This window comes from Megalobrama amblycephala, linkage group LG16 (genome assembly GCF_018812025.1).
Source record: "Megalobrama amblycephala isolate DHTTF-2021 linkage group LG16, ASM1881202v1, whole genome shotgun sequence".
NCBI lineage: Eukaryota > Metazoa > Chordata > Actinopteri > Cypriniformes > Xenocyprididae > Megalobrama > Megalobrama amblycephala.
The window spans coordinates 27,416,751-27,442,781 of NC_063059.1; the positions used below are offsets into that span (position 1 = coordinate 27,416,751).

The 26,031-nt window shown below is 37.7% G+C and overlaps 1 protein-coding gene and 1 long non-coding RNA gene across 4 annotated transcripts in view; one reads left to right on the forward strand and one right to left on the reverse strand.

Annotated features, from left to right (window-relative positions):
* The window catches only part of si:dkeyp-9d4.3 (caskin-1), a 63,411-nt gene extending 46,708 nt beyond the window's left edge, over window positions 1–16,703 (reverse strand). The window contains exon 1 of the mRNA XM_048161368.1: window positions 16,076–16,703. Within this exon, the coding sequence (XP_048017325.1) occupies window positions 16,076–16,169 (94 nt within the window). The 5' untranslated portion in view covers window positions 16,170–16,703. The remainder of the gene's footprint in view (window positions 1–16,075) is intronic.
* A 3,071-nt stretch (window positions 16,704–19,774) lies between these two features.
* Window positions 19,775–23,573, forward strand: LOC125249577. Of its 3 annotated transcripts, none has more exons than XR_007180585.1 (5): window positions 19,775–20,308; window positions 20,622–20,718; window positions 21,318–21,435; window positions 23,118–23,170; window positions 23,550–23,573. It is a non-coding gene; the product is annotated as an uncharacterized LOC125249577 (long non-coding RNA). The 3 variants fall into 3 exon arrangements; XR_007180583.1 differs by having other exon boundaries at window positions 19,778–20,308; window positions 20,661–20,718; window positions 23,550–23,572; XR_007180584.1 differs by lacking the exon at window positions 23,550–23,573 and adding an exon at window positions 23,347–23,379 and having other exon boundaries at window positions 19,778–20,308; window positions 20,661–20,718.
* Window positions 23,574–26,031: the final 2,458 nt, after the last annotated feature.

Consider the following 26,031-nt stretch of genomic DNA (forward strand, 5'->3'; position numbering starts at 1 on the left):
ATGCATAACAGTACTTACTGTAAGCATGTACACTGTCTCCACATACACAAACACCAGTTGTTCATCTCAGGTGTGAGAACAACAACATAAAAACAATCAGCATATTATTTTCCACATAGCCTTAGACCTCAAATATTTCACAAGCAATATCACAATATTTTGAGTATAAAATGTATTTGAAAAATAGTATAGGCTACAATATAAAATATATTTACTGGAAGAACTGTTGGAAGAGCAAAGCGATTGCTTATATACCCTTTGTGTGGAGGATTATTAAACACCCTGTTTTTGTTGGTAATATCCCTATTACCTGAATCATATTGATAATATCCTCATTAAAGTCACTGAGTTATTTAACAGACAATCCCAGCTGAGGACAAAATTACAACCGAGTTGAAATTATGTTTGTAGGAGATTATGAAGTACTTTCATGCTGTGCTATTGTTGCCGTTTCTCCATAACAGAATCAGCTAACAGAATGTAGAGCTTCCTGAAGTCAGCATCAAATGAAAAAATCTCACCCATTTATTCACCTCATGTTGTTCCAAAACTGTATGACTTTGTTTCTTACATTAAAGACAAAAAGAGAAGCAGAATGTTGACACAGATATATTCCATTCAGTTTAAGCATATAGCAACCAGGAGCCGCTTGTGAGTTACTTAACTTAGCCTAGCTTTGACGTGAAGGGGCACCAAGTTGCTACTACCTTCGCAATCGCGAACGGACCGAGGGGGGCCCACTTCTGGTACCTCGTACTGGTACCAGAATCCCGATGCAACAATATACATTATTTATGGAGCCTTTACAACCTAATAGCTACTTATTACCTTAAGAAAAAATGGTGCAATCAAATTAAAGTCCCCATGAAATCAAAATTGAAGTTTTTTTGGCTTTTAGCATGAATAAGTTAGCCTTACTGTTATCTATAAGCTAGTGTGCACTAAATCAATGACAAAATTCACATTTAGAAGATATAAGCATTCAAAACTTATAGTCTCTCACTTCTGCCAATATGGATCAAAGATTTCAGAATGTCCTCCAAAAAAAATGACCCTATAGGAGGTTTTTTAAGCACGTTATTACGACCTCATGCGCCCTCTAGCTGGCATAAAAATAACGACAGTGTTGTGTTACGTCTGTCGTCATGAAATGATGTATGACTGTCATTACCAATCAAAATGCATGTTCATTTAAATGCAATGTGTGGACATTTTACACCATTTGTCTTATTTCCATTTAGCAAAATTCATTTTTTTATTAACGACTACAACCACCCCACCCCTAAACCTACCCTTAGTGATTTATAGTGCATATACACTTTACGAGCACGTGCATTCCCTGGGATCGAACCCACGATCGCATGATCACATGATTGCATATCGATATTGCAATGCTCTGCCAATTGAGCTACGTGAAACCTAAAATATGACGCAAACAAAAGGGAACAATGCATTAAAATGAAAGTGTCCTGTTGTTGATAGGGGTGCAACTTTAGCAAACGCTCCTATGCGTCGTATTTCATGAATTAAAATGAAAGTGTCCTGTTGTCGATAGGGATCAACTTTAGCAAATGCTCCTATGGGTCATATTTCAGGGAAGTGACAAACGACCTATATAGGTGTATTGGTTGGAGAACATGTTGAAAGATTTTGATGACATCATTCTGCACTTCAGTTCTCATTAGATTTTCTGTCCAATCAAACACTCTCTAGAATCTTAAGTATCCCGCCCCCTTCACTATAAATAGATGCTGAAGCTGCGGCTGAAATCGGTCACTTTTCACATATTTACTATTTTCTATATGATGAATGGCACATAGTGCACTATATAGGGGACAGTGAATGATTCAGACAGTGTAAATATGCTTTCCATTGAGGCGAATGAAGTTCATGAACACAGTCTGTTTCAGTCCAGAGACATGATAGCACAGAGCGGATCATATGTACGAGTCTGCGCAGACCACAAAACGTATATTCTGCACAGAATGCTATATTTTAAAGTGCTGTGTAGGAGATTAGGAGGAGAAACAATTAGACTCAGCATTAGAAACAGCACTGACGAGTAGAAGAGATAACACTGGTGCCACACACTAGCATAAATTACACATTTTTCAAACTCAGAATGATTATGATCACAGTTTTACTTTAGCAACAGTTTCATATTAAAGGTGCCCTAGAACGTTCTTTCACAAGATGTAATATAAGTCTAAGGTGTCCCCTGAATGTGTCTGTGAAGTTTCAGCTCAAAATACCCCATAATTTTTTTAAATTAATTCTTTTAACTGCCTATTTTGGGGCATCATTAACTATGCACCAATTCAGGTTGCTGCCCCTTTAAATCTCGCGCTCTCTGCCCCCCGAGCTCTCGACTATAATACAGTGCATTTACAAAGTTCACACAGCTAATATAACCCTCAAATGGATCTTTACAAAATGTTCGTCATGCATGCTGCATGCATGCGTCAGATCATGTGAGTATAGTATTTATTTGGATGTTTACATTTGATTCTGAATGAGTTTGATAGTGCTCCGTGGCTAACGGGCTAATGCTACACTGTTGGAGAGATTTATAAATAAGTGTTTGTGCATTATACAGACTGCAAGTGTTTAAAAATGAAAATAGCGACGGCTCTCTTGTCTCCGTGAATACAGTAAGAAACGATGGTAACTTTAACCACATTTAACAGTACATTAGCAACATGCTAACGAAACATTTAGAAAGACAATTTACAAATATCACTAAAAAATATCATGATATCATGGATCATGTCAGTTATTATCGCTCCATCTGCCATTTTTCGCTGTTGTCCTTGCTTGCTTACCTAGTCTGATGATTCAGCTGTGCACAGATCCAGACGTTAATACTGGCTGCCCTTGTGTAATGCCTCGATCATGGGCTGGCATATGCAAATATTGGGGGCCGTACATATTAATGATCCCGACTGTTACGTTACAGTCGGTGTTATGTTGAGATTCGCCTGTTCTTCAGAGGTCTTTTAAACAAATGAGATTTACATAAGAAGGAGGAAACAATGGTGTTTGAGACTCACTGTATGTCATTTCCATGTATTGAACTCTTGTTATTCAACTATGCCAAGGTAAATTCAATTTTCCATTCGATGGCACCTTTAAATCTAAAAGGGGGACTCTTAGTCTGTGGCTGTCATAAACTGTCAAATGCGGCTTTACCAAGCTCAACGGCTCTGGCTAAGATGTGAAAACACTATTGCCCTATTTTTTTAAAAAGGGGAGGAGCTGCTCGATATTCTCTGCCCTGTCTTCCTGTTTCAGTGGAAATTACATCAACACAGTGAATAAAGCAGCGTGCTTCAAGGCACTTCAGTGGGACTTTAAGTATGAGTCAGTTACAAACCTGCTAGTTACTGTGTACCCAGTGAGGACTTTATGTCCCAATTTAAGTGAAAACTTACAAACGTCTGATGCAACCCTACCCAGGCAAAGAAGCAACATAAAAAGAATATGTGCTTAATTCCAAGTCTTCTGAAGCCATAAAATAGCTAAGATTTACAGTACTGTGAGTAGCGACTTAAATGCTCACATACATGTTTGGAACAGCATGAGGGGGAGTAAATGATGACAGAACGTTTATTTTGGTGTGAACTATTCCTTAAAATACATTACAACATACAACAAAATACAAATGCATATTTTCAGAAGTTCTTTTTCAAATTCCAGAATAAACCCACAACAGCTTTATAAAATGACACAAGTGGAACCAGCACAAGTCATTTTACTGAAGGCCTGCCTTGTTCTGTTTTCATCTCCAAGACAAGACCTGTCAAGCTCAGCTCAGTGCAGCAAAAACCTGTGCTGTCCAGACCCCAGCTGACCTACCATGACCTCTGAAATATCTTACTACACATTAACATCAACAGCTTCAGGTGCTAGACAACACGCATACCATTTAGACAATGTTGTTCAAGGAAATGCGTTGTTTGCCTATACCTTTACTTCTGCCAACATGTGGACAGAAGAGGTTTTCAATGCCCTTGAGAGTAAATAAATGTTGCTCTTTTGAAGAAGCAACTCTGAAGCAATTTTATTGCCTAATTTAATAAGTAACGTCATCTGATTATGCAAAACAAGCTCATTTGTTATACAGGGTTATTGTGGTAACACTTTACAATAAGGTATCATGTTTACATCAGTTAATGTATTAACTATCGTGAACGAACAATGAGCAATACATTCGTTACAGTATTTATTAATCTTTGTTAATGTTAGTTAATAAAAATCCAGCTGTTCATTGTTTGTTCTTAATAGTTGGCAGTGCATTAACTAATGTTAACAAATACATTTGATTTCCATAATAAATGTTGAAATTAACATTAACTAAGATTAATAAATTATGTATTGTTCATTCTTAGTTCACTTTAAAAGCTTTACTCACCCTCAAGCCATTCTAGGTGTATATGACTTTCTTCTTTCTCATGAACACAATCAGAGTTATATTAATAATTATCCAAGCTTTATAATGGCAGTGAACGGGACCAATGAGTATGAAGCTCAAGAAAGTGCATCCATCCATCATAAACGTACTCCACACAACTCCAGGGGAAAATAAAGGCCTTCTGAAGCGAAGCGATGAGTTTGTGTAAGAAAAATATCTATATTTAACAAGTTATAAAGTAAAATATCTAGCTTCTCCGCCTTCCGTATTCAACTTACAAAGAAAGTGTATCGCCTCTTGCAGTTCAAAAAGCTTAAGCTATTATTATTTATTATATATATAATATTTATTAAAGGTGCCATCGAACGTTTTTTTACAAGATGTAATATAAGTCTAAGGTGTCCCCTGAATGTGTCTGTGAAGTTTCAGCTCAAAATACCCCATAGATTTTTTTAATTAATTGTCTATTTTGGGGCATAATTAGAAATGCGCCGATTCAGGTTGCGGCCCCTTTAAATGCTCACGCTCCCCGCCCACGGAGCTCACGCTTGCCTTAAACAGTGCATAAACAAAGTTTACACAGCTAATATAACCATCAAAATGGATCTTTACAAAGTGTTCGTCATGCATACTGCATGCATGCGTCGGATTATGTGAGTATTGTATTTATTTGGATGTTTACATTTGATTCTGAATGAATTTGAGGCTGTGATCCATGGCTAACGGCTAATGCTACACTGTTGGAGAGATTTATAAAGAATGAAGTTGTGTTTATGAATTATACAGACTGCAAGTGTTTAATAATGAAAATAACAACGGCTCTTGTCTCCGTGAATACAGTAAGAAACAATGGTAGCTTTAACCACATTTAACAGTACACTAGCAACATGCTAACGAAATATTTAGAAAGACAGTTTACAAATATCACTAAAAATATCATGTAATCATGGATCATGTCAGTTATTATTGCTCCATCTGCCATTTTTCGCTGTTGTCCTTGCTTGCTTACCTAGTCTGATGATTCAGCTGTGCACAGATGCAGACGTTAATACTGGCTGCTCTTGTGTAATGCCTTGAACATGAGCTGGCATATGCAAATATTGGGGGCATACATATTAATGATCCCGACTGTTACGTAACAGTCGGTGTTATGTTGAGATTCGCCTGTTCTTCGGAGGTCTTTTAAACAAATGAGATTTATATAAGAAGGAGGAAACAATGGTGTTTGAGACTCACTGTATGTCATTTCCATGTACTGAACTCTTGTTATTCAACTATGCCAATATAAATTCAATTTTTAATTCTAGGGCACCTTTTATTAATATAACTCTGATTGTGTACATGAGAAAGAATAAAGTCATCTACACCTAGGATGGCTTGAGGGTGAGTAAAGCTTGGGGTAATTCTCATTTTAAAATGAACTAATCCTTTAACTAAAGTAGTTAACTAATGTTAACTAATGAGTTATTGTTATGTTAACTAAAATTATTAAAAATATTTGTTAATTACAATAAAGCTGAAATAAAATAAAATATAAATATTAGTTGAAAAACTAAAACTAAACAAAATATTTCAGTTTATAGCCTTGGCACCACCTTGAAGCACTATAATTATTAACTAGAAATGAATCAAAAGTAAAACTAACTAATGAAATAAATGGCACCTAAACAGCAATATTTTAAAACAACAAAAGGCCATAATGAAATAGATAAAATCTAAATAAAACATGAAAATGAAAAAATAAAAATAAAAGCCAATTCAAAATAAATTAAAAAAACGGACGTTCGGAAGGAAGTTTGGATGTTCGGAAGGAAGGAACTGACTGTTTGCAAGCACAAAACAAATGAATGAAATACATCTGCCACCAAATGCTTCATATTAGCCATGATTCATTATGAATCAGAAATTTAGACAAAGGTTGAAAAAAACTTGAATGATGATCTTTTGCCTTTTTCACCTTTATGACTTGGATAGATATTTAATACAGATATTAGAAACTAAGGACTTTTAACAGGAACATTGATACACAGAATGGAACCAAAAGGTTAAGTGCACTTCTCAAGGACACAAGGGCTCTGGTCAAAGGAAGCGGCCTGCGCAGGAATCTGTGTCACCCTGTTAAAGTGCAGGTTCCTCCTGCAGCACCGCACACACTTGGCCTTGTACATACAGATGAATCTTCAGCGTTCGCATTCTCAGCTCCACATTTGGCCTCAAGTCCAATGAAACCTCCTTGTCTGGGAAAATTACGGCCCAACCAATCAGTGTCAGCTGCAACCGCGGACGGATCAGTCTGAGTTTACAATGCGAAGCTCTGACAATGACAACGACAAAATCAGCACTGAGGAAGCCATCGTAAAACCCACTTTAGCACTGGGTTTTAAAGATTCGACAGTTATGAATGCATGAAAAGAGCTGGATTAAAACTGTAATAACTCTAGCTGGACGCAAGTAATTGAACTGCTGCTAGACAGTCTCACTCCATCTTCTGATTTTATCTACTTCTCAAGGTCAGACAGCAGTAAAGGAACCAAAAATTTTAAAATACACAATAAATATTGGAATGAACAAGGCAATCTCATAACCAGTGGCCTTACAACTGCAATTCTGACTGAATAATGAAGCTAATAAAAACAGATATCTATAGGGAATGTCAATGCTTCAAAGAAAAGATCCAAGATGGCGGAACCTGTGATGCAGGAATTTTTAAATTAAAAATAGAAAAAATAATAATAATATTAATCAGTGTGTTATTTTGTGTTATTTATATACTATTATAGTATTTATTTAATACGTTTTAGTAATTTTATTATGTGGGTTTTGTCATTTTTATTAGTTTTTATTTAGCTTTATGCATCGGAGAGTTAAATGCAAAAGATGTAAATGCCCAAGTCTCAAGCGAGGTGAATAACTGTAGTGATATATATTTCCTGAATGTGAGATACACTTACAAAAAGTTCTGTCTAAAAAGTCCTGCTTGATCTCATGTATTCCCCTTTAGGGTGAGATAAATGGTATTTCCTTCTCTGTCTCTCCCTCCCTCTTTCTTTTTCTGAGAGTGCATTGATGTTCATGGCTGGTTGAGCTGATGTGTTCTGGCATTTTCTTTTCGCTGGTTTGGGAATGTCCTGCTTACACCATACACGGTGGATAGAAACACACACACACATTGAGAAGAGATGAGGCCCTGTGAGGAGGCACAGTTGCAGAAAAACTGTTACACATGAATGAGGTAAGTTCATGGTAAGAAATGTAACTGTTGTCCAAAAACATCACTCAAGTTTGGGAATCTACCAATGCCTGCTTCCACCTCGAAAGGGATTTATCTGATACAGGGGAAGCATTTCCAATTGTCAAGCATGGCTTTCATTTTGTTTGTGCTTGCGATAATGAATGAGTCAGTGCTGGAATTTGTTATTTTTAATATTTTGCTGACTGCTCAATGAGGTTATTATCAGTAGCAGAAAGCATCAGCGTTTTTTTCTGCGTCTCGCTATCTGTTGTACTGTAATCACAACACAAAATTCAAACAAATGTGCCTCGATTCCTGATAAACATCCACTGATGCAAGTTTGGATCATTAAAAAAAGAAAGATTAGAAAACAGATCCTTCATACACAAAGTGATAACACTTGACCAAAGGATGTCAACCTTTTCCAACTCAAGAAACTCTTTCTATTAACTTTTCATTTTTCAAAAATTTTCAAATTTCTTTAGTGTTTAATGTTGCTGTTTGAGCTCTACAAAGTTAAAAAGCACAAAGTTCACTTAATAAGGAGTTATTCTCTAGATCAGTGCACGCTGTTTCTGAACCCTGAAACGCCTTGATTGTAGTCTTGAGTTTTTTTCTGGGAATGAACACGTCACAGTATTGGACCCCAGCTGAAAAATGTCACATTTGACAGATGATTAATACTTGATATTCAATCTCCATCACTTCTTAAAGTGACACTCACAGAAAATTTACATTTCCACAAAACTAATAATCCACCCAAGAAAACTAGCCTCAAGCAAGTTTTCTGCAGTCGTATTTTATGATGCAACAATCCATCTTTCATTTTATGACTATATTACAATGCTATATGCTAAACTATAACTGCAACCACAAACTAGCATATATAAAAATGACCATTTAAAACCATTACAGATGCTGTTAGCTGGTAAATTATCAAACATCTGTTCTGCTTGGATTTTCTTTTATCTTTTAAGACCTTTGGGAAACATGTGAAAATGAAATCAGTGACAGAAATATACTAAAAAATAGGTCAAATTACTAGTTAGGCCACGCTTACTTTACATCAGGTCAATTGTATGCAAATCTAGACGTTCGTTCATTCTTAAAATAAATTACAAAACTATTACAAATGCTGTTAGCTGGTAAATTATTAAACATCTGGTCCACTTGGATTTTCTTTTATCTCTTAAGACCTTTGGGAAACATGTGACAATGAAATCAGTGACAGAAATGTACTAAAAATAGGTCAAATGTGCCACCTTGTGTGTGGATTTTTGAGAATCATTTATGCTGTGAACAAACATTTCTGAAATGCTTTGATTTTACCCTGCTTTCCATCTGTTCAGCAGCTTGAATGAATCTGTGGGTGGCTTGTCATTCATAAAAGATTTGGAATAACATGAGAAGTAATGAATAGTTCCACAATCTCCAAATCAAATAAGACTTTTTATTTTTACACTTTATTACAAATACAAAAAAAATGCAACTATGTGTTGTTACATAATGAAGCTATTGAACTGATGTATGTGATGTAGTCAGGTTAATTCAGTCATATTAAACCACATTTTAATGGGAAAACTGCTCAAAAGGGAACTGAAGGCTACTTACTGCTCTATATGCTAATCACAGTACCAGGTGCTTTAAGTGCCCTGGTGTCAACGATCAGTGTTTAACTGCCCATGCAAGAATAACATTTAACTGCTCTAGAACAAGAGGAAGGAGTTTCTTGAAGCAGCAGTGTCAAATCAACATGCTTAAGATAAATGAACTCTTACAGGCACTAATTTAATCTTTTGGGAGGTCTATGTACATCTGCTCTACTAAATCACTTTGTTCAGATACTGGTGAGGAACACGTGTTGTTTAAAAGGGATCTAGGACAGAAAAAATACCCAGTATCGCCAATGAATTTAAAATCACCATTCATTCAATATAAGAATAATTACCTAATGTGAACAAGGTTTGGACTGATTAGAAGCGCTAACCCCCATAATGGTGACTTCAGCATACTGTAAATTAACCGCATTAGTAACACTTTAAAGTGACCTATTATGCAAAATTCACTTTTACATGGTGTTTAAACATAAATGTCTGTCAGCAGTGTGTGTACACAACCACCCTGTAATGGCAAAAATCCACCCACTGGATTAATCCCCATAAATCAAAAGCAGTGTCTCAGAATAAGCTGTTTGCAGTTTCTTTGCAATGTGACATCACATTGGATAGGCCACGCCCACGGCTGCTGACTGACACTGCCTGTACACAGTCTGCCATGTTTATCTCCTCGCCAGAGCATTTAACAGCAGCATTCAAGAAATGTATTCTTATTAAAGCTACTAAAATTATTCAGTCAAGAGCAGTGAGTGAGTTTAAGTGCAATAACATGTGAAAGAGAACTTATGCTGTGTACACACCACAAGATAATTTCTGATTTTGGGCCGAATTCTCCCCTTCCGACAATCCTAGGTAATGTCCCGGTTATCTTAATGGTTCTGCAGATTATCTTATCAGATTTTCCTGTGGTGTGATGTGTGTTAAAGGTGCCCTAGAATTAAATATTGAATTTACCTTGGCATAGTTGAATAACAAGAGTTCAGTACATGGAAAAGACATACACTGAGTTTCAAACACCATTGTTTCCTCCTTCTTATATAAATCTCATTTGTTTAAAAGACCTCTGAAGAACAGGCGAATCTCAACATAACACTGACTGTTACGTAACAGTCGGGGTGTACGCCCCCGATATTTGCATATGCCAGCCCATGATCGAGGCATTACACAAGGGCAGGACGCCTGGATGTGCACAGCTGAATCATCAGACTAGGTAAGCAAGCAAGACAATAGTGAAAAATGGCAGATGGAGTAATAATAACTGACATGATCCATGATTACATGATATTTTAGTGATATTTAGGGCCCGAGCACCGATGGTGTGAGGACCCTATTGGAATTGTTCCGTTTATTATGAATTGTCTTTCTAAATGTTTCGTTAGCATGTTGCTAATGTACTGTTAAATGTGGTTAAAGTTACCATCATTTATTACTGTATTCACGGAGACAAGAGAGCCATCGCTATTTTCATTTTTAAACACTTGCAGTCTGTATAATGCATAAACACAGCTTCATTCTTTATAAATCTCTCCAACAGTGTAGCATTAGCCGTTAGCCACGGATCACAGCCTCAAATTCATTCAGAATCAAATGTAATACATCCAAATAAATACTATACTTACATGATCCGATGTACGCAGCATGCATGACGAACATCTTGTAAAGATCCATTTTGAGGGTTATATTAGCTGTGTAAACTGTGTTTATGCTGTTAAAGGCAAGCGCGAGCTCCGGGGGAGGGGGAGCACGAGAATTAAAGGGGCCGTAACCTATATATCGGTGCATAGTTAATGATGCCCCAAAATAGGCAGTTAAAAAAATGAATTAAAAAAAATCTATGGGGGTATTTTGAGCTGAAACTTCACAGACACATTCAGGGGACACCTTAGACTTATATTACATCTTTTAAAAAGAAGTTCTAGGGCACCTTTAAGAGTGACTAAATCTGCTTGGAAGAACGTCGGAGGCGTCCCGATTTCATTTCGTTTCAACATGTTGAATATTTACAATCCGAAATCCTGTTGTGTGGGGGGAAAAACGCACGCACGCTCTGGAGATTATCACGTGAAACAAAACAATATCCAATCAGAACGTGAGCTGACAGAAGACAGAAGCATAATAAATGCAGTCATGGCGCAGCACAAAGTTAAATGAATTTAGACAGCAGAGATGGAGGATCAGCTTGTCGAGTGTTTATACAACGTGTCCTGTAAAACATACCAAAATCATTCCAAACATTATCAACGCAATTTCTTCCTGCCTATCATCCGTCATGTTTACTCTGAAGTCTCGAGAGATTTCGTGTTCACAGTCGGGACTCTGGTTGAAAATCTGTAGTGTGTTTGTCACATCACAGAACACAACACACTCTATAGGAGCAAAATGGTTAAATCTAGGATTTTTTTGTCCTCATGTTTGTGGTCTCTCACATTTTGAAAATCTTATAAGTTTTCAAAAATCTTTTAGTGTGTACCCAGCATTAGTTTGATACTCACGGGACGTTCTGCCTGACATCCATCTCTCTGTGTGCGTGCTTTGGATGTGTGCGCTCAGAAAACCATATATCAGAAGTTTAGACTGATATGGTTTTAAAACGAATAAACTTTCATGATGATGAAGAACTGTAGTGTCATGTGAGCATGATTGCAATAGAGATGATACTCAAAACCAAACAGACATTTTAGTTTTTGGTAGAGTATCCTAGGCAAGAGCTGTACAGGCTCCGCCACTCTTTTGGAAAGCGGAACGGGGAGCAGCAATTCATTTGCATTTAAAGATACATGCACGAAAACATCATGTTTTTCCTTCCACTCAAAACTGAGCATTTACAACATAGCAAATGCTCAATAATAAATGTATAATAAATGATCTGTGGGGTATTTTTTGGGGTACACCTGAGACTTATATTACACCTTGTAAAAAGGAGCATAATTGCTCCCCTTTATAAACAACTAGCCTTATTAGTTAATAAATCAACTATATTTACAATTCTTATAAGCCTCCATTTTTTGTCCTGCCTACCTAATTAAATATTCATATGCAAGAGCCAATGAAATACAGTAAGTTTGTTCATATTCATACACATGTTATATTAAGATATTCACTATTTCTGATGTATTTTCAGAGGAGGCATAAGGGGGATGGTATCAATCAAAGGTCAATGAAGAGAAAGTTCAAGGATGTCATGTAATATACCTTTAGAAAACATATATTTTCATTTATGAGTCTCTTGAGAGATGATGTAGCTTTCTCAAATGAAAACATCCCAACAGCAGACCATATTGGACATTGACGTAAAGGTGTTAGCAAGGGTTTAGCAACAATCACAGAAAGGATGTATGCAGTCTGGCATACCGGCCGACACACCAACTGATCCTCACTTTTACTATGCCTTCAGAGGAAAACAGTAACTACTCTCTTAAAAGAATATCTACAAAAGTAAATATGCCTTCATTCATGTCTTTATTCAGCACACACACTCTATAATTTTGTTAAATTATAGGTATATATAAATTCAGTGCTCTTTTTTTTCCTAAAGATGATTATGTCTAGAAATGCACCAGAGAAAAGAGTGAATGTTTCTTTACCAACACAAGTAAAAGAAGGACATCTTCAGTATAGCTATTATTGTAAAACTCTCTCTCTCACACATACACACGCACACACATATACACACACAGAAAGAGTGGCCTGCTTTCATTTCAGGCCGCCCCTCCTACCATAGCAGGAGATGCATCTCTCACCACCTGGGATGTTACCCAGCACTGGAAGTGGTAATTGCATTTCAATTATAGGCACGTATGTTTGTGTGGTGTGTGTCTGGTCTTGTGCAACACTCACTGTATGTATAGTATAACTGTATGTATAGGATTCATTGATTTGTTGTATAAATAAGAGGAAAGCTATTCCAACCGAGCATTATTTGTGACCTACTGTACCAAAATAGTCTATACTATCTGCATCCTCATTGTGGGTTGAGACAGCAAGGACGGTCTGTTTTAAGGCAGGTTCACACCAAGGACGATAACTATAACAAAATGTTTTAAGGTCTGTGTATACCAAGGATGATAATATATTGTACGTTATTATTGTACAATATAGTTCTAAAAAACGTTCTAAATGTAAAGGAATAGCAGAGTTCACACCACAACTATAACGATAACTCCACAGAGGATTGATATCATTGGAATCACTTTAAAAACTATTTTTCCAGCTGATGAACAATAAAAACATTGACAGCCAATCAGAATCCATCCTAGTTGAACATTTAAAGTGACAGATGACAAAACTCATCATAGCACAGAAACTGCGCTCGTTAAAATGACAAATAACTTACTTTTAGCTTCTGACCAAGGCTCAAATCTCAATATTAGTTTACTTGATCATAGTGATACTAACTACAAAATTACACTGGTATTCAGGGACAGGCATTAAGGTGGTTTAGATAATACCTATCAGACGGTTACCGTTTTGTTTATTTAAGCTAAGAAAAATCGAAGATAACTTCAGTAAATTATGGAGTGCCACAAGGATCTGTGTTAGGCCCTCTGCTATTTCAATATATATGCTGCCACTTGGTAAGAAAAAATTATAAGAAAACATGGAATTAGTTTCCACTGTTATGCTGATGATATTCAGTTATTTATTTCATCACGACCAGATGAAATCTCTAAAATATCCAAGTTGACAGAGTGTGTTAAAGATATCAAATATTGTATGACCAGTAATTTTATTCTGTTGAATTCAGATAAGACTAAGGTATTACTTACTGGGCCAAAAACCTGTACACAGAATCTCTTAGAATACAATTTGCATTTAGAAGGATGTACTGTTACTTCATCCTCTACAGTTAAAGACCTTAGACAGCAACATGTCTTTTGAAAATCATATTTCATATTTTACAAAAACTGCCTTCTTCCACCTCAGAAACATCGCTAAGCTACGGAACATGTTAGTTCATGCATTCATGACCTCTAGACTAGATTACTGTAATGCATTACTAGCTGGTTGTCCTGCATCCTCAGTAAACAAGCAACTATTAGTCCAAAATGCAGCTGCTAGAGATAAAATATGATCGCATAACACCTATTTTTTCATCTCTACACTGGTTACTTATTAAGTTCTGTATCAATTATAAAGTATTGCTACTGACCTATGCCTTATATGTCAGTAGCAATTCTTTATAATTGAATAAACCATTTATAAATGGTTTCAATCCACCATCAACTCTGGGCTTCTGGTAGTACCTAGGATATTTAAGTCCACTAAATGAGGGAGAGCGTTTTCACATTTAGCTCCTAAACTCTGGAATAGCCGTCCTGATAATGGAGACTCTTTAAATCTAGATTAAAGATGCATCTCTTTACTCCTGCGAGAACTTCAGATGTCCCAACACCAGTGAAGAGACGACTCAAGAGGACTTCATATGATGGAAAACTGAATCAACATGCACCAATGCTACATTTTTTTCTATATATCCTAATCATTTGTTAACAACATGTATTCTTTACTTCATTGAGCTCATCTCTTACCATAAAGCATTTGGTCATGCAATACTAAACGTTCACTAAAACAAGCTACATATACATCAATAAAATCATGGCAACTAGCAGTAAGTATAGGCCTACCTATTGCAACCAACAGTAATATGACCTGGCGACCGCCAATGATAAAATCACTGTCAGCGTGAACGCCTCTTTACACGTCATAATGGACAGACGCCCAAACAGCTGAGTGAGTGGCCTCTCACTCTCTCTCTCTCATGTACTCACACACTTTATTACTCTGACATCTGGCGCTTTTCACTAATATAATCCCTCTTCCCTTCCCAAGCCTTCACAACAAGGACAAACAAGATGGTCTCTATCTATCTATCTATCTATCTATCTATCTATGTATCTATCTATCTATCTAAATAATTTGAAGAACAGGTACCTGGAAATAAAATTAGGACATCTATCTGATAGGAATAACAGGTACTTTGATATAAAATAAAGATTGTATCATTTATGATTGACATAAAATGAAGAACAGTCAGGTACTTAGAAATAAAATCTGATGTAACACTGAATGAACCATAAATGTAGAAGACAATATCCTTCTGCACATGTTTCCTTCAATGCTCCATCCCTTTAATCTTTGGGGATCTTGAGCCACCTGCCATATATGAGCGCGCGCTCATCTGGACATCAAAGCGGATTTGGCGCGGCCCGCCACTTTCATGCCGTTACACACAGCGAGCATCAAGTATTGACAGCCCATCTACACTGAGCGACGCGACAAAAGTGGAACGCCTCCGTTATAATCAGTGAATGTTGATATCTGCGCTGATAATAACTAAAAAGAACCGACTCACTCAAGAGTCATTCGGACGACCCTGGCCGCGCTATATGATTTTGAGTCACTAAAAGGAATGGTGCTCATAAGAGTCGTTCGTTTAAAAATCGGACTGGACGCGCCTGGTGCGTGCACGAGAACCGTACGTGAACATCACAAAAATCGTTTAGTTTCGGTGCGTTTTAAAATGTATTTAAGCGGATCCTTACCAGAACCGATTCTCGGTTCCCAATCATAGACGCGTATACGACACTGACATGCAGAAGGCCTACAAAGTCATTTTTCTACATGCTCTTAAGAGGGAATTGGTTAAAAATAGACGAAATTCTTCACCACACATTTATTTATTTGGCTAAAGCAAAGTGTTTTGCTATATAATAGCACATATTCAAAACCCGTGCCAGAGTGGTCATTGAAGCAATAGCAAGGGGGTGTGTGAAGGGTGTGATGAGACATTTAAAGATCGGTGGGTGTGATACTCACTCGCTTTGCCCTGTTTGGGTCTCTGGAGGAGCCGTTGGACGGTAATCAGATCCTCCGTCTTCACCGCCTGCAAGAGTTCCTGTTCTTTCCCCATCCTGTTCAATCACACACTCAAGCACCCTCTCTCACACATGCAGTCATGGCTATACTTCTACATCCAGTGCATCTTCAGGGGACCGGGCGACCATAGCGGTGCCGTTAACGCCAGCACATCCTCGCCGTTCATCATAAAAAGGTCGAGTGCGCAGAGACGCGCAGGACGCGTTTACATGCCCAGTGGAGTGACCAGCGCCGTCCACGCAGTCGCTAACGATGAAAAACGGTCTTATTGCGTACTGAGGTGACAGAATCCAATCGTTTTCAGGTTAAAGGGACGGCGCGGAAACCTTGCGCGTATTTACGCACGGTGACATGGCTCGATACAAAAATATCAGATGTTGTGTAAATCAAAACGGAAGGCGTCTCTTTGACCCGAAGCTCGTAGAGAGACTGTATATATTACGTAAACATCCAGGCAGATGTGCGCGCGGGCGCTGGAGGTTGTAATCCGCTGTCGCTTTCTCATGTGCGCATGTATGTGTGTGTGTGTGTGTGTGTGTGTCTGTGTATCTGTGTATGTATGGCAAGCTGTTTTAACATTTATTCTTTAAAACACTGGTATAAATTTTGTTACTATATGCAGGCTACTTTTTAATACTAGTAAATGACAAAATAGTGAATAATATTTTTAAGTTTTACCATATAAAAACATTATTTTCTAATAGATATAGATCTTTATTCAATTAGTACTAGAAAAATTCTTAGTAAAACTACAACCAGGTACCAACAAAAAATGCTAGCTGGAAGCAAGGCAGTAACGGGTGGGGAGGAGGTAATTTTTTTTAATTAAAAGGAATTAAACTATTTAATTTAAACTATTTGCAAAGTTTTTTTATATATATTCGCTCTTATTTGTATGTCTAATATTTCAAAAACGCGAAACATTTCTTGTCTTGTCACATTCAGTTATGAATTACGTTAATCATATATTAATCAAATAATAGCGTGTTTTCAATACAAAATGGGTAAATTTCATAAAAATGTTGAGTAGTTTGCATCACTGGATATTATTGTCAGTCGCTGAATATTTCAATCATAAACAGTCGTCAAATATTAAATGTTTAGCTACATACTCTTTCACTGCTAAAACAAAAGCGTTGCATTGGAATTCGCACTCATCTTCTGTGAACAGTAAGCCCCGCCTTCTTTGATTTGATTGGTCAGCTCACTCATTCTGCCAGTGATGAGCACTGTTAAGGCCTGTACACATAGGGATGAATATCGCACGCGATTATCACCGACGTTTAACACCTCGTGACTAAACAAAGGGCGCCAATGTGAGTGTGCACACATTTTTTTAATGTTTGACGGGTTCATTTTTTTGGTTTGACGCGCCGTGTTAAAAACTGGCCGACCAATGAGAGTGGTGCTTTTGTTCACATGCCTGGAGATGCTGAAGTTACAGTAAAACACGACTTGGTGGCACTCAAGCACAAATCGCTCTTGCTGAGCACACATTGATACCAAGACGACGAAGAGGAAGTTAGTAGATGAGGAAGACCCCTACAAACTATCCCTGCATCTCAAACAGCTCCCTAGCTTCCTACGTCGTGTATCAGTATACCGTGTAATTAATATCATAAGTATGTTTATTTGCACCGTTAGAACAAGCACCACACACTGTCAGGGAGTGAATTTGCATGTTCACTCTGTGCATCACTAGTGAAAATCGCTTGGGTATGAATACAAAAAAACGTCTCGAAAAACGCTGGTGATAAACGCGTGCGATATTCATCCCGGTGTGTACAGGCCTTTAGACTGCTGAGGCAGACCAGCCCAAAAATGTAACTTTTAAAACTTTTTTTTCATCCTAACAACAAACAGAGCAATGCATAATGGAGAGCAGCAGAGCAGTATCAGTAATATTGAATATTAGGGGGGACAATTTGGCCATTTCTAATTATTGGGAGGGACCACCTCAATGTTTATGGTGGTTACCGCCCTGGTTGGAAGTAAACAGGTGGTATCTGAAACAAAGATTTCCTTAGGATTCACTGGCAAACAACTGCAATTAATCCATCAATCTTTTGAACTATGACAAATTCCAATGAAATTATGTTCAACCAACAAATTGTTGTTGTTTTTTAAGTTTTTAAGATAATTACTCAAAAAGATGAACTTGTTCCAACTACAAACCCGATTCCAAAAAGTTGGGACACTGTACAAATTGTGAATAAAAACAGAATGCAATGATGTGGAAGTTTCAAATTTCAATATTTTATTCAGAATACAACATAGATGACATATCAAATGTTTAAACTGAGAAAATGTATCATTTTAAGGGAAAAATAAGTTGATTTTAAATTTCATGGCATCAACACATCTCAAAAAAGTTGAGACAAGGCCATGTTTGCCACTGTGTGGCATCCCCTCTTCTTTTTATAACGGTCTGCAAACATCTGGGGACTGAGGAGACAAGTTGCTCAAGTTTAGGAATAGGAATGTTGTCCAATTCTTGTCTAATACAGGCTTCTTGTCGCATCTTCCTCTTTATGATGCGCCAAATGTTTTCTATGGGTGAAAGATCTGGACTGCAGGCTGGCCATTTCAGTACCTGGATCCTTCTTCTACGCAGCCACGATGTTGTAATTGATGCAGTATGTGGTCTGGCATTGTCATGTTGAAAAATGCAAGGTCTTCCCTGAAAGAGATGACATCTGGATGGGAGCATATGTTGTTCTAGATCTTGGATATACCTTTCAGCATTGATGGTGCCTTTCCAGATGTGTAAGCTGCCCATGCCACACGCACTCATGCAACCCCATACCATCAGAGATGCAGGCTTCTGAACTGAGCGCTGATAACAACTTGGATTGTCCTTGTCCTATTTAGTCCGGATGACATGGCCATTTCCAAAAAGAACTTCACATTTTGATTCGTCTGACCACAGAACAGTTTTCCACTTTGCCACAGTCCATTTTAAATGAGCCTTGGCCCAGAGAAAACGCCTGCGCTTCTGGATCATGTTTAGATATGGCTTCTTTTTTGACCTATAGAGTTTTAGCCGGCAACGGCGTATGGCACGGTGGATTGTGTTCACTGACAATGTTTTCTGGAAGTATTCCTGAGCCCATGTTGTGATTTCCATTACAGTAGCATTCCTGTATGTGATGCAGTGCCGTCTAAGGGCCCGAAGATCACGGGCATCCAGTATAGTTTTCCGGCCTTGACCCTTACGCACAGAGATTTTTCCAGATTCTCTGAATCTTTGGATGATATTATGCACTGTAGATGATGATAACTTCAAACTCTTTGCAATTTTTCTCTGAGAAACTCCTTTCTGATATTGCTCCACTATATTTTTTGCCACAGTATTGGGGGAATTGGTGATCCTTTGCCCATCTTGACTTCTGAGAGACACTGCCACTCTAAGAGGCTCTTTTTATACCCAATCATGTTGCAAATTGGTCCTCCAGCTGTTCCTTATATGTACATTTAACTTTGCAAGCAACCATGTATTTATGTAAATTGCAGTAATGTGTCTCCTGAATTTCTTTTAGTGACTAATTAAAACAGAATACTAGTCACATGCTATATGTAAAGTAAGTACTATTAACATAAAAACACATTACTGGAATAAATGTTAAAGCAGCTTGCCACAGTGTGTGTGTGTGTGTGTGTGTGTGTGTGTGTGTGTGTGTGTGTGTGTGTGTGTGTGTGTGTGTGTGTGTTGGTTTTTGTGGTTTACGAGGACTTTTGACCTGAATACGCACCGGCATTACGGGGACATTTGGGTTTATGAGGACACAGGCCATGTCCTTGTAATTCCGGCAATGTAGATGCCTTTCTCTATGTCCCAGAAGCACCCTCTCCAATTTTCGCGGCATGTCCTTATATACCACAAAAACCTGATTTTATACCATACACTGTGTATCCTCTGTGTACGAGAGTGCGCCCCTGCAGCCGGGTCCTGGTACTGTACCGGCGTCATCGAAAATTTGCATTTTTCACACAAGTGTAAGTATTGAGGCCTGTGATTGGTCAGATCGGTACTGGTAGGCGGGAAATCACGAAAACAAGATGGCGCCGACGGGCGGAGTCTAATTCCGCAGCCCCTATTGGCTGCATACGCAATGAACAACAAGCGAGACAAGATGGCGCCGGTGGGCGGAGCCTCATTCAGCTTCAGCGTAGGTCTGTATAACAAGCAAGTTAATGCAAAATACTAATTATTTAAGTGTTATTGCCTATAATTTTTCATTTGTGAATTAAATATATGAATAAATAGTGATCCTCGATTAAAAATATCCCTTAAATGTCATGTAATAAAGTATAAAAGTAACTTGAACGCTGTTTACTCAGTATTTATACAGTTTATTTACGTTAGCTCGTTAGCATATGCTATTCATGTAAACACAACCACACATTAACTCGTGCGCTCACATCACATATATTTATTATTATTATTTTAATCCCGTTTATAATGTAATAAGTATGGTTTAATCAGAGTCATGCTTCAAGTTCATTTCCTGTTTGGACCGGATAGAAACTCTGCACCTGAGAAGACATCTGAGCACCTGATGGAGGCTGCTGTTATTTTAAAGGTAAGTTATTCTGCTTTTTAAATGCTTGTGGGTCAGTTTGGCTTGTTTGTGCATGTCTTGTAAGCTCTTTGCAGCTCGTTTTACAGTTATAAAGCAGCTAGCGCGCGATGCTAACGGCGCTAGCGAGATTGTGATTGTGTTTAAAGACTGTCAGGAGGGAATCAGCGATGCTTGTCATTTTAAACTGGTTTTCGATTTAACTATAATTGTAACTGCATCATTTTCTGATCACATGCAATAACCTAGCCAAGCCATCATAATAAGGCGTTGTCATGACTACAGTCTATGAAGGGGACGGCATTTCACCCAGTACAGTATCCTCACATACCAGCCTACTGTAAATATTACTACAGTTCTGCTTGATTTAAAGACATTAAGAAACAAAGATGTACTGGCTATGATAAGATGTATCAGAACTGTCAGTCTTATTCAGTCAAATTAATACTGTCAGTATTATTGTCTATAATTTATCAATTGTGAAAATTTATGAAGGAATATTGATCCTCAATTATACATAATTCTTAAATATCATACAATAAAGTATGAAAATAACTTGCTGTTTACTATAATTTATCTTTTGATGTTTATACTAAAAACAGAAGATGACAGAAGACACATCAGATCATGCTGAAGTGAAACAGTGATGGAGAAAGCCCAAGCTCTGGAGGAAGACATACAGTATTCACAAAGATTCATCAGTGATTTCACCTGTGTCAGGTATATTATATGTTATTTACAGTCATGATTTTACTTGTTTTATTATTAAAGGTTAAATGTTACTCAGGGTAATAGGGCTACACAATATTGCAGAAAAACTGACATTGCAATATTTAGTTTTTCTGCAATTTATATATTGCGATATGAAAACAATTCCACCAGATGAATTGAATAGCTCTATTTGAAAATAATTAATCATTCTAGGATGATTGGGATAATTTTGTAGGGTAGTGCATCTGCTTAGAGAATAATAAACGAATTACAAGCTTAGATAAACACAATAAAACTAAGATACAAATTAAAATAAGCAGTGCTTTATGTTTTTCAGGTTAATCTATCTGTATTGAGGTACACACATTGAGGAAAGCACGTATGGGACCAATATTATATGCATCCATTTTCTTAATTGTTTACAATACAGAACCGACTGTTTTCGCTGAGAGTGTTTGTTCAAGCTCAAAGATAAGAGAAAGAGAACTGAACTCTGTGTTCACGTGCTGTCTGTCTGTCAGAAAACAGTGCGAGTTCATATTGCGTTTGATGTTTAAATTGACAGGACTTAAAAACACAAGCAAATGATAAGCTTTCACTCTATGATGGTTAAACTTTGCAGTTAATACGTGAATCACATGCGCTCTTAACCGGGGGGCAGCTGGACCGTTCGGATCAACTACGATCCCTACTTGACATTGCACATCCTGTGATGTGACTTTTGTGGATGCACACATCGGGATACAATGCTAAAACCATACATCATGCAGCCCTAGTCTGTACGGATCACAGATCAACTATAATCCCTATAGCCTACTTGACTTCATTTATACTGCAATGTCACACCCACGGATAGGTATCAGTGACAAAACTATATATTGTGCAGCCCTACATGGCTTTATATATGCATTAGGGCTGCACGATATATCGCATGAAATTGCCACGCGCATTTCGTCAGTAAAGCCGGTTCCCTGATTACCGCTAAATCGCCATCACCTGCTTTCAAATGGACCGGCATTTAATAGACAGAGCCGTAGATCACTGAAAAGCTACGCAATATCACGTTCATATCGCAGATGAATCGCCTTCGATATTGAACGCGATATTGCGTGGCTTTTCAGTGAACTACGGCTCTGTCTATTAAATGCCGCTCCATTTGAAAGCAGGTGATGGAGATTTAGCGGTAATCAGGGAACCGGCTTTACTGACGAAATGCGCGTGACAATCTCATGCGATATATCGTGCAGCCCTAATATGCATCACATTACATGCGTGTTCATGGCAGTATGTGAGGTTGTGTGTAGCTTTACACCTGTTTTATGAGGACACGTGTTTTATGAGGACATCATGAGAACATGTTTTTTATGTTTGACTTGACTGAAGAATCTCAGTGTGTTGTTAGATTGACAGAAGCCTGGTCTATGAGGACACTAGTTTTACCGGGACTCTGGGGTGCACCCATATGGAAGATTGGGATCGATACTGATAACCCATAATTCACAGCTCACTGTAGCAAATGTCAATATTGAAAACTCATAATTGCGTTTGTTAGTTTAGATATAATCATTTTAGAAGTAGGTAAAAAGTAGCACCCTCAGTTTAAATTGACTTTCAATGAGTAATACTGCAATGAATAATTGTTTTTCTTTATTTTGATTTGATTTTTATTTGCTTTTCTTTCTTATTTTCAGATGGTAACTGAGAAGAATCAGATTCAGAAGAATAAGATACAGCAACAATAAAGGTATCCAATAAAGTAAAGTAATAATTGAGTTAGCCCTTAAAGGTGCTAAAGAGGATGTTTTGTTTTATACATTTTTGCAATATTACTTGAAACTGTCTTTACTAACTGATAAAAGACTATTTATTAGGTGCACTGAAAGGAATAATATTAATATACATCATCTGTGCACGAGGTAGGGCCTTAAAAACATCAGCCAATCGTTTACGCGATCATCGCGTAAACGATTGGCCCTCTGGCTTGTCAATCACTGCCATTACGTTCCTTGTGAAAGACGTGCGCGGATTGGCCCTCTGGATTGTCAATCACTGCCATGACGTTACTTGTGCGAGACGCGAGACGCGCACGGCTGCGCACTCCAGTAACTTTCCACACTCTACAGGCGCCGCATGCAATGTTTTTGTCAGGAGACAGGAGTAACAACTGCAGATTATGAGTTACCTGCGGTGAGTCCGACATAATGAATCCACTAACACGACACAGCGAATGCCGGTGGTAAACACTCGTGTTCCAATACTCGTGCACGAGTTTTGGGAGGCGTTCCCTCGAAATGAGCTGTGAAGGAGGGGGGTTGTTCTTATGCATGCGCTCATTTCAAAAACTCACTAACAGTCTTTGGTTTCTCAGTCGACGAAAAGATCCTCTTTAGCACCTTTAACTGCCTATTTTTGGGTGGGAGAAAAAATGTGCTTTTTTGGTGGGTGTACCTTTAAATGCAAATGAGCTTGTGCTCCCGCCCCCAAGCCTGTAATTCCAATACACTGAGGCATAAATAAACAGGAGAAGTTTACACAGCAAATATAACTCAAAATGGATCATTACAAACTGTTTGTGATGCAGCATATCAGATCATGTAGGTATGGCATGTATTTTGTGAATGTTTGCTAATTTTTGATTCTAAATGTGTTTGATAGCTTACTGTATGGCTAATGTGGCTAAAGATACACACTGTTGAAGAGACTCAATAAGAATGGAGATGCGTTTATGAATTATACAGACTTCAAGTGTTTTCGGGTTAAAAATGAAAATGACATGGCTCTGATCTCCATGAATACAGTAAGAAGGTAACTTTAGCCATATTTAACAGTACATTAGCAATGTGTTAAAAAAAAAACATTCAGAAAGACAATTTGCAGACATCACAAAATATATATGAAATTGGATCATGAACAGTTGGTATCGATCCATCTTTGAGAATCAACTTCTGTGCAAATCCTGTGTGCAAAGCATTTTGGTGAAAAATGACTTGCACATACTGGTATATTAATTTATTTAGACACATTCCCTTCATAAATAAAATTACACCACTGCATCCTTAGTGGCTCAGATGCCAGGAGTTTATGGAGACTCATATGTTTACTATTATAGCCGTTAACAAATCAGTGATAATGTTTACATAGCTGAGACATACAGTATCACAAGCTCAGGGACAGTCATTCTTGAGTGCTGCTGTCCTGCAGAGTTTTGCTCCGACCCAACTCACCTTCCTTCACGTAGCTTTAGTAATCCGGAAGGCATTCAAGTGTGTTTGATCAGGGTGTAGCTAAACAGTGCAGGACAGCTGCACTCCAGGACCAGTTACTGGTATACCGTTGTCACTTGCGAAAACAAAATGGTGGCGCCATGGGTGGAAATATACAGATTAAGGGGCGGTAATATTATAAGATCCCTTTCCTATGTCACAAGGGGAGCGAAATCTGAACGGCTTATTTTTTCACATACTTGCTGAGAAATGCTAACCAAAACAAAGTCACTTGGATGTGCTTTTTCATGTATTCAGGATGGTAGATGCACAGGGGACCCAATTATAGCACTTAAACATTGAAAAAGTGAGATTTTCATGATATGTCCTCTTTAACATTCTTAGTATTTTTAGACAGTGGTCTATACAGTAAATGTTTACCATGGTAAACGAAGTGAAGTCAAACCCGAGATTGGGACAGTGCGTCTCAAGAGGTTAAAGGGATACTTCAGGATTTAGCATTAAGCTTTGTATTAGTAGAATACCACTAGTATTTTCGAATTACCGTGCTTTCCCCCTTCATATCAGCATGAGATGAGAGATTTATGCATTTTTATTCTGTAAAAAGACCAGAGGCTTAAAACTACAGCCAGTAATAGCAGGTAGTTCCGCATTTTTTCACCACGCCCATATGGGGTTTCACTAACGCAGCAGACGCGATTGGAGTCTGAAATGACAAGTTCAATAACGTTACATAATATTTCAAGGAACTGAAGTTATTCTGAAGTGAAAAAATGTGGGTTTGTCGTTGCCCAAATAAGAAGGCAATACCTCTAACATATGCACGTTTGAGGTTACTCACGGACGTAGATCAAATATTTTATCAAAAGTGGGTGTCAATTATATTTTTAAGCTTACAGTAATTAACATTATTTTGTTATAGTCTGCACTACATCAGTGGTTCATCTCGCAAATTTATCGGTCTCTGCAGTCATCTCAACCAATACAGCAACAGGCTTTTGTGGTAACGTTAGCATAAATAGATAAATAGACTAACTCAGATTTACAGAACAGTGGCTTTACTTTGATAACAGTCAACTTATATGCAACTTATATGTGATTGTCTATCTAACGTTACTTTGCTAAGTTTGCAGTTTTACTGCTACCTACAACACTACATATAGGCTACTCTGTTATCAGAAATGGAGTCTAGTATCAGCGAGTCTTACCTCTAGGCGAATACGCTTAGTACCAGATGGCAGAGGCTGTTCGTCCTCTGGGAAAGTGAATATCGATGGTATCGCGGTGTCCTTCAGTATGATTCTCTTCATTGCAAGGATATTTGGTTCATAGTCCTCGAGCTTGAAATGGAGACTACATATTCTGCATTTTTTTAGGTTTT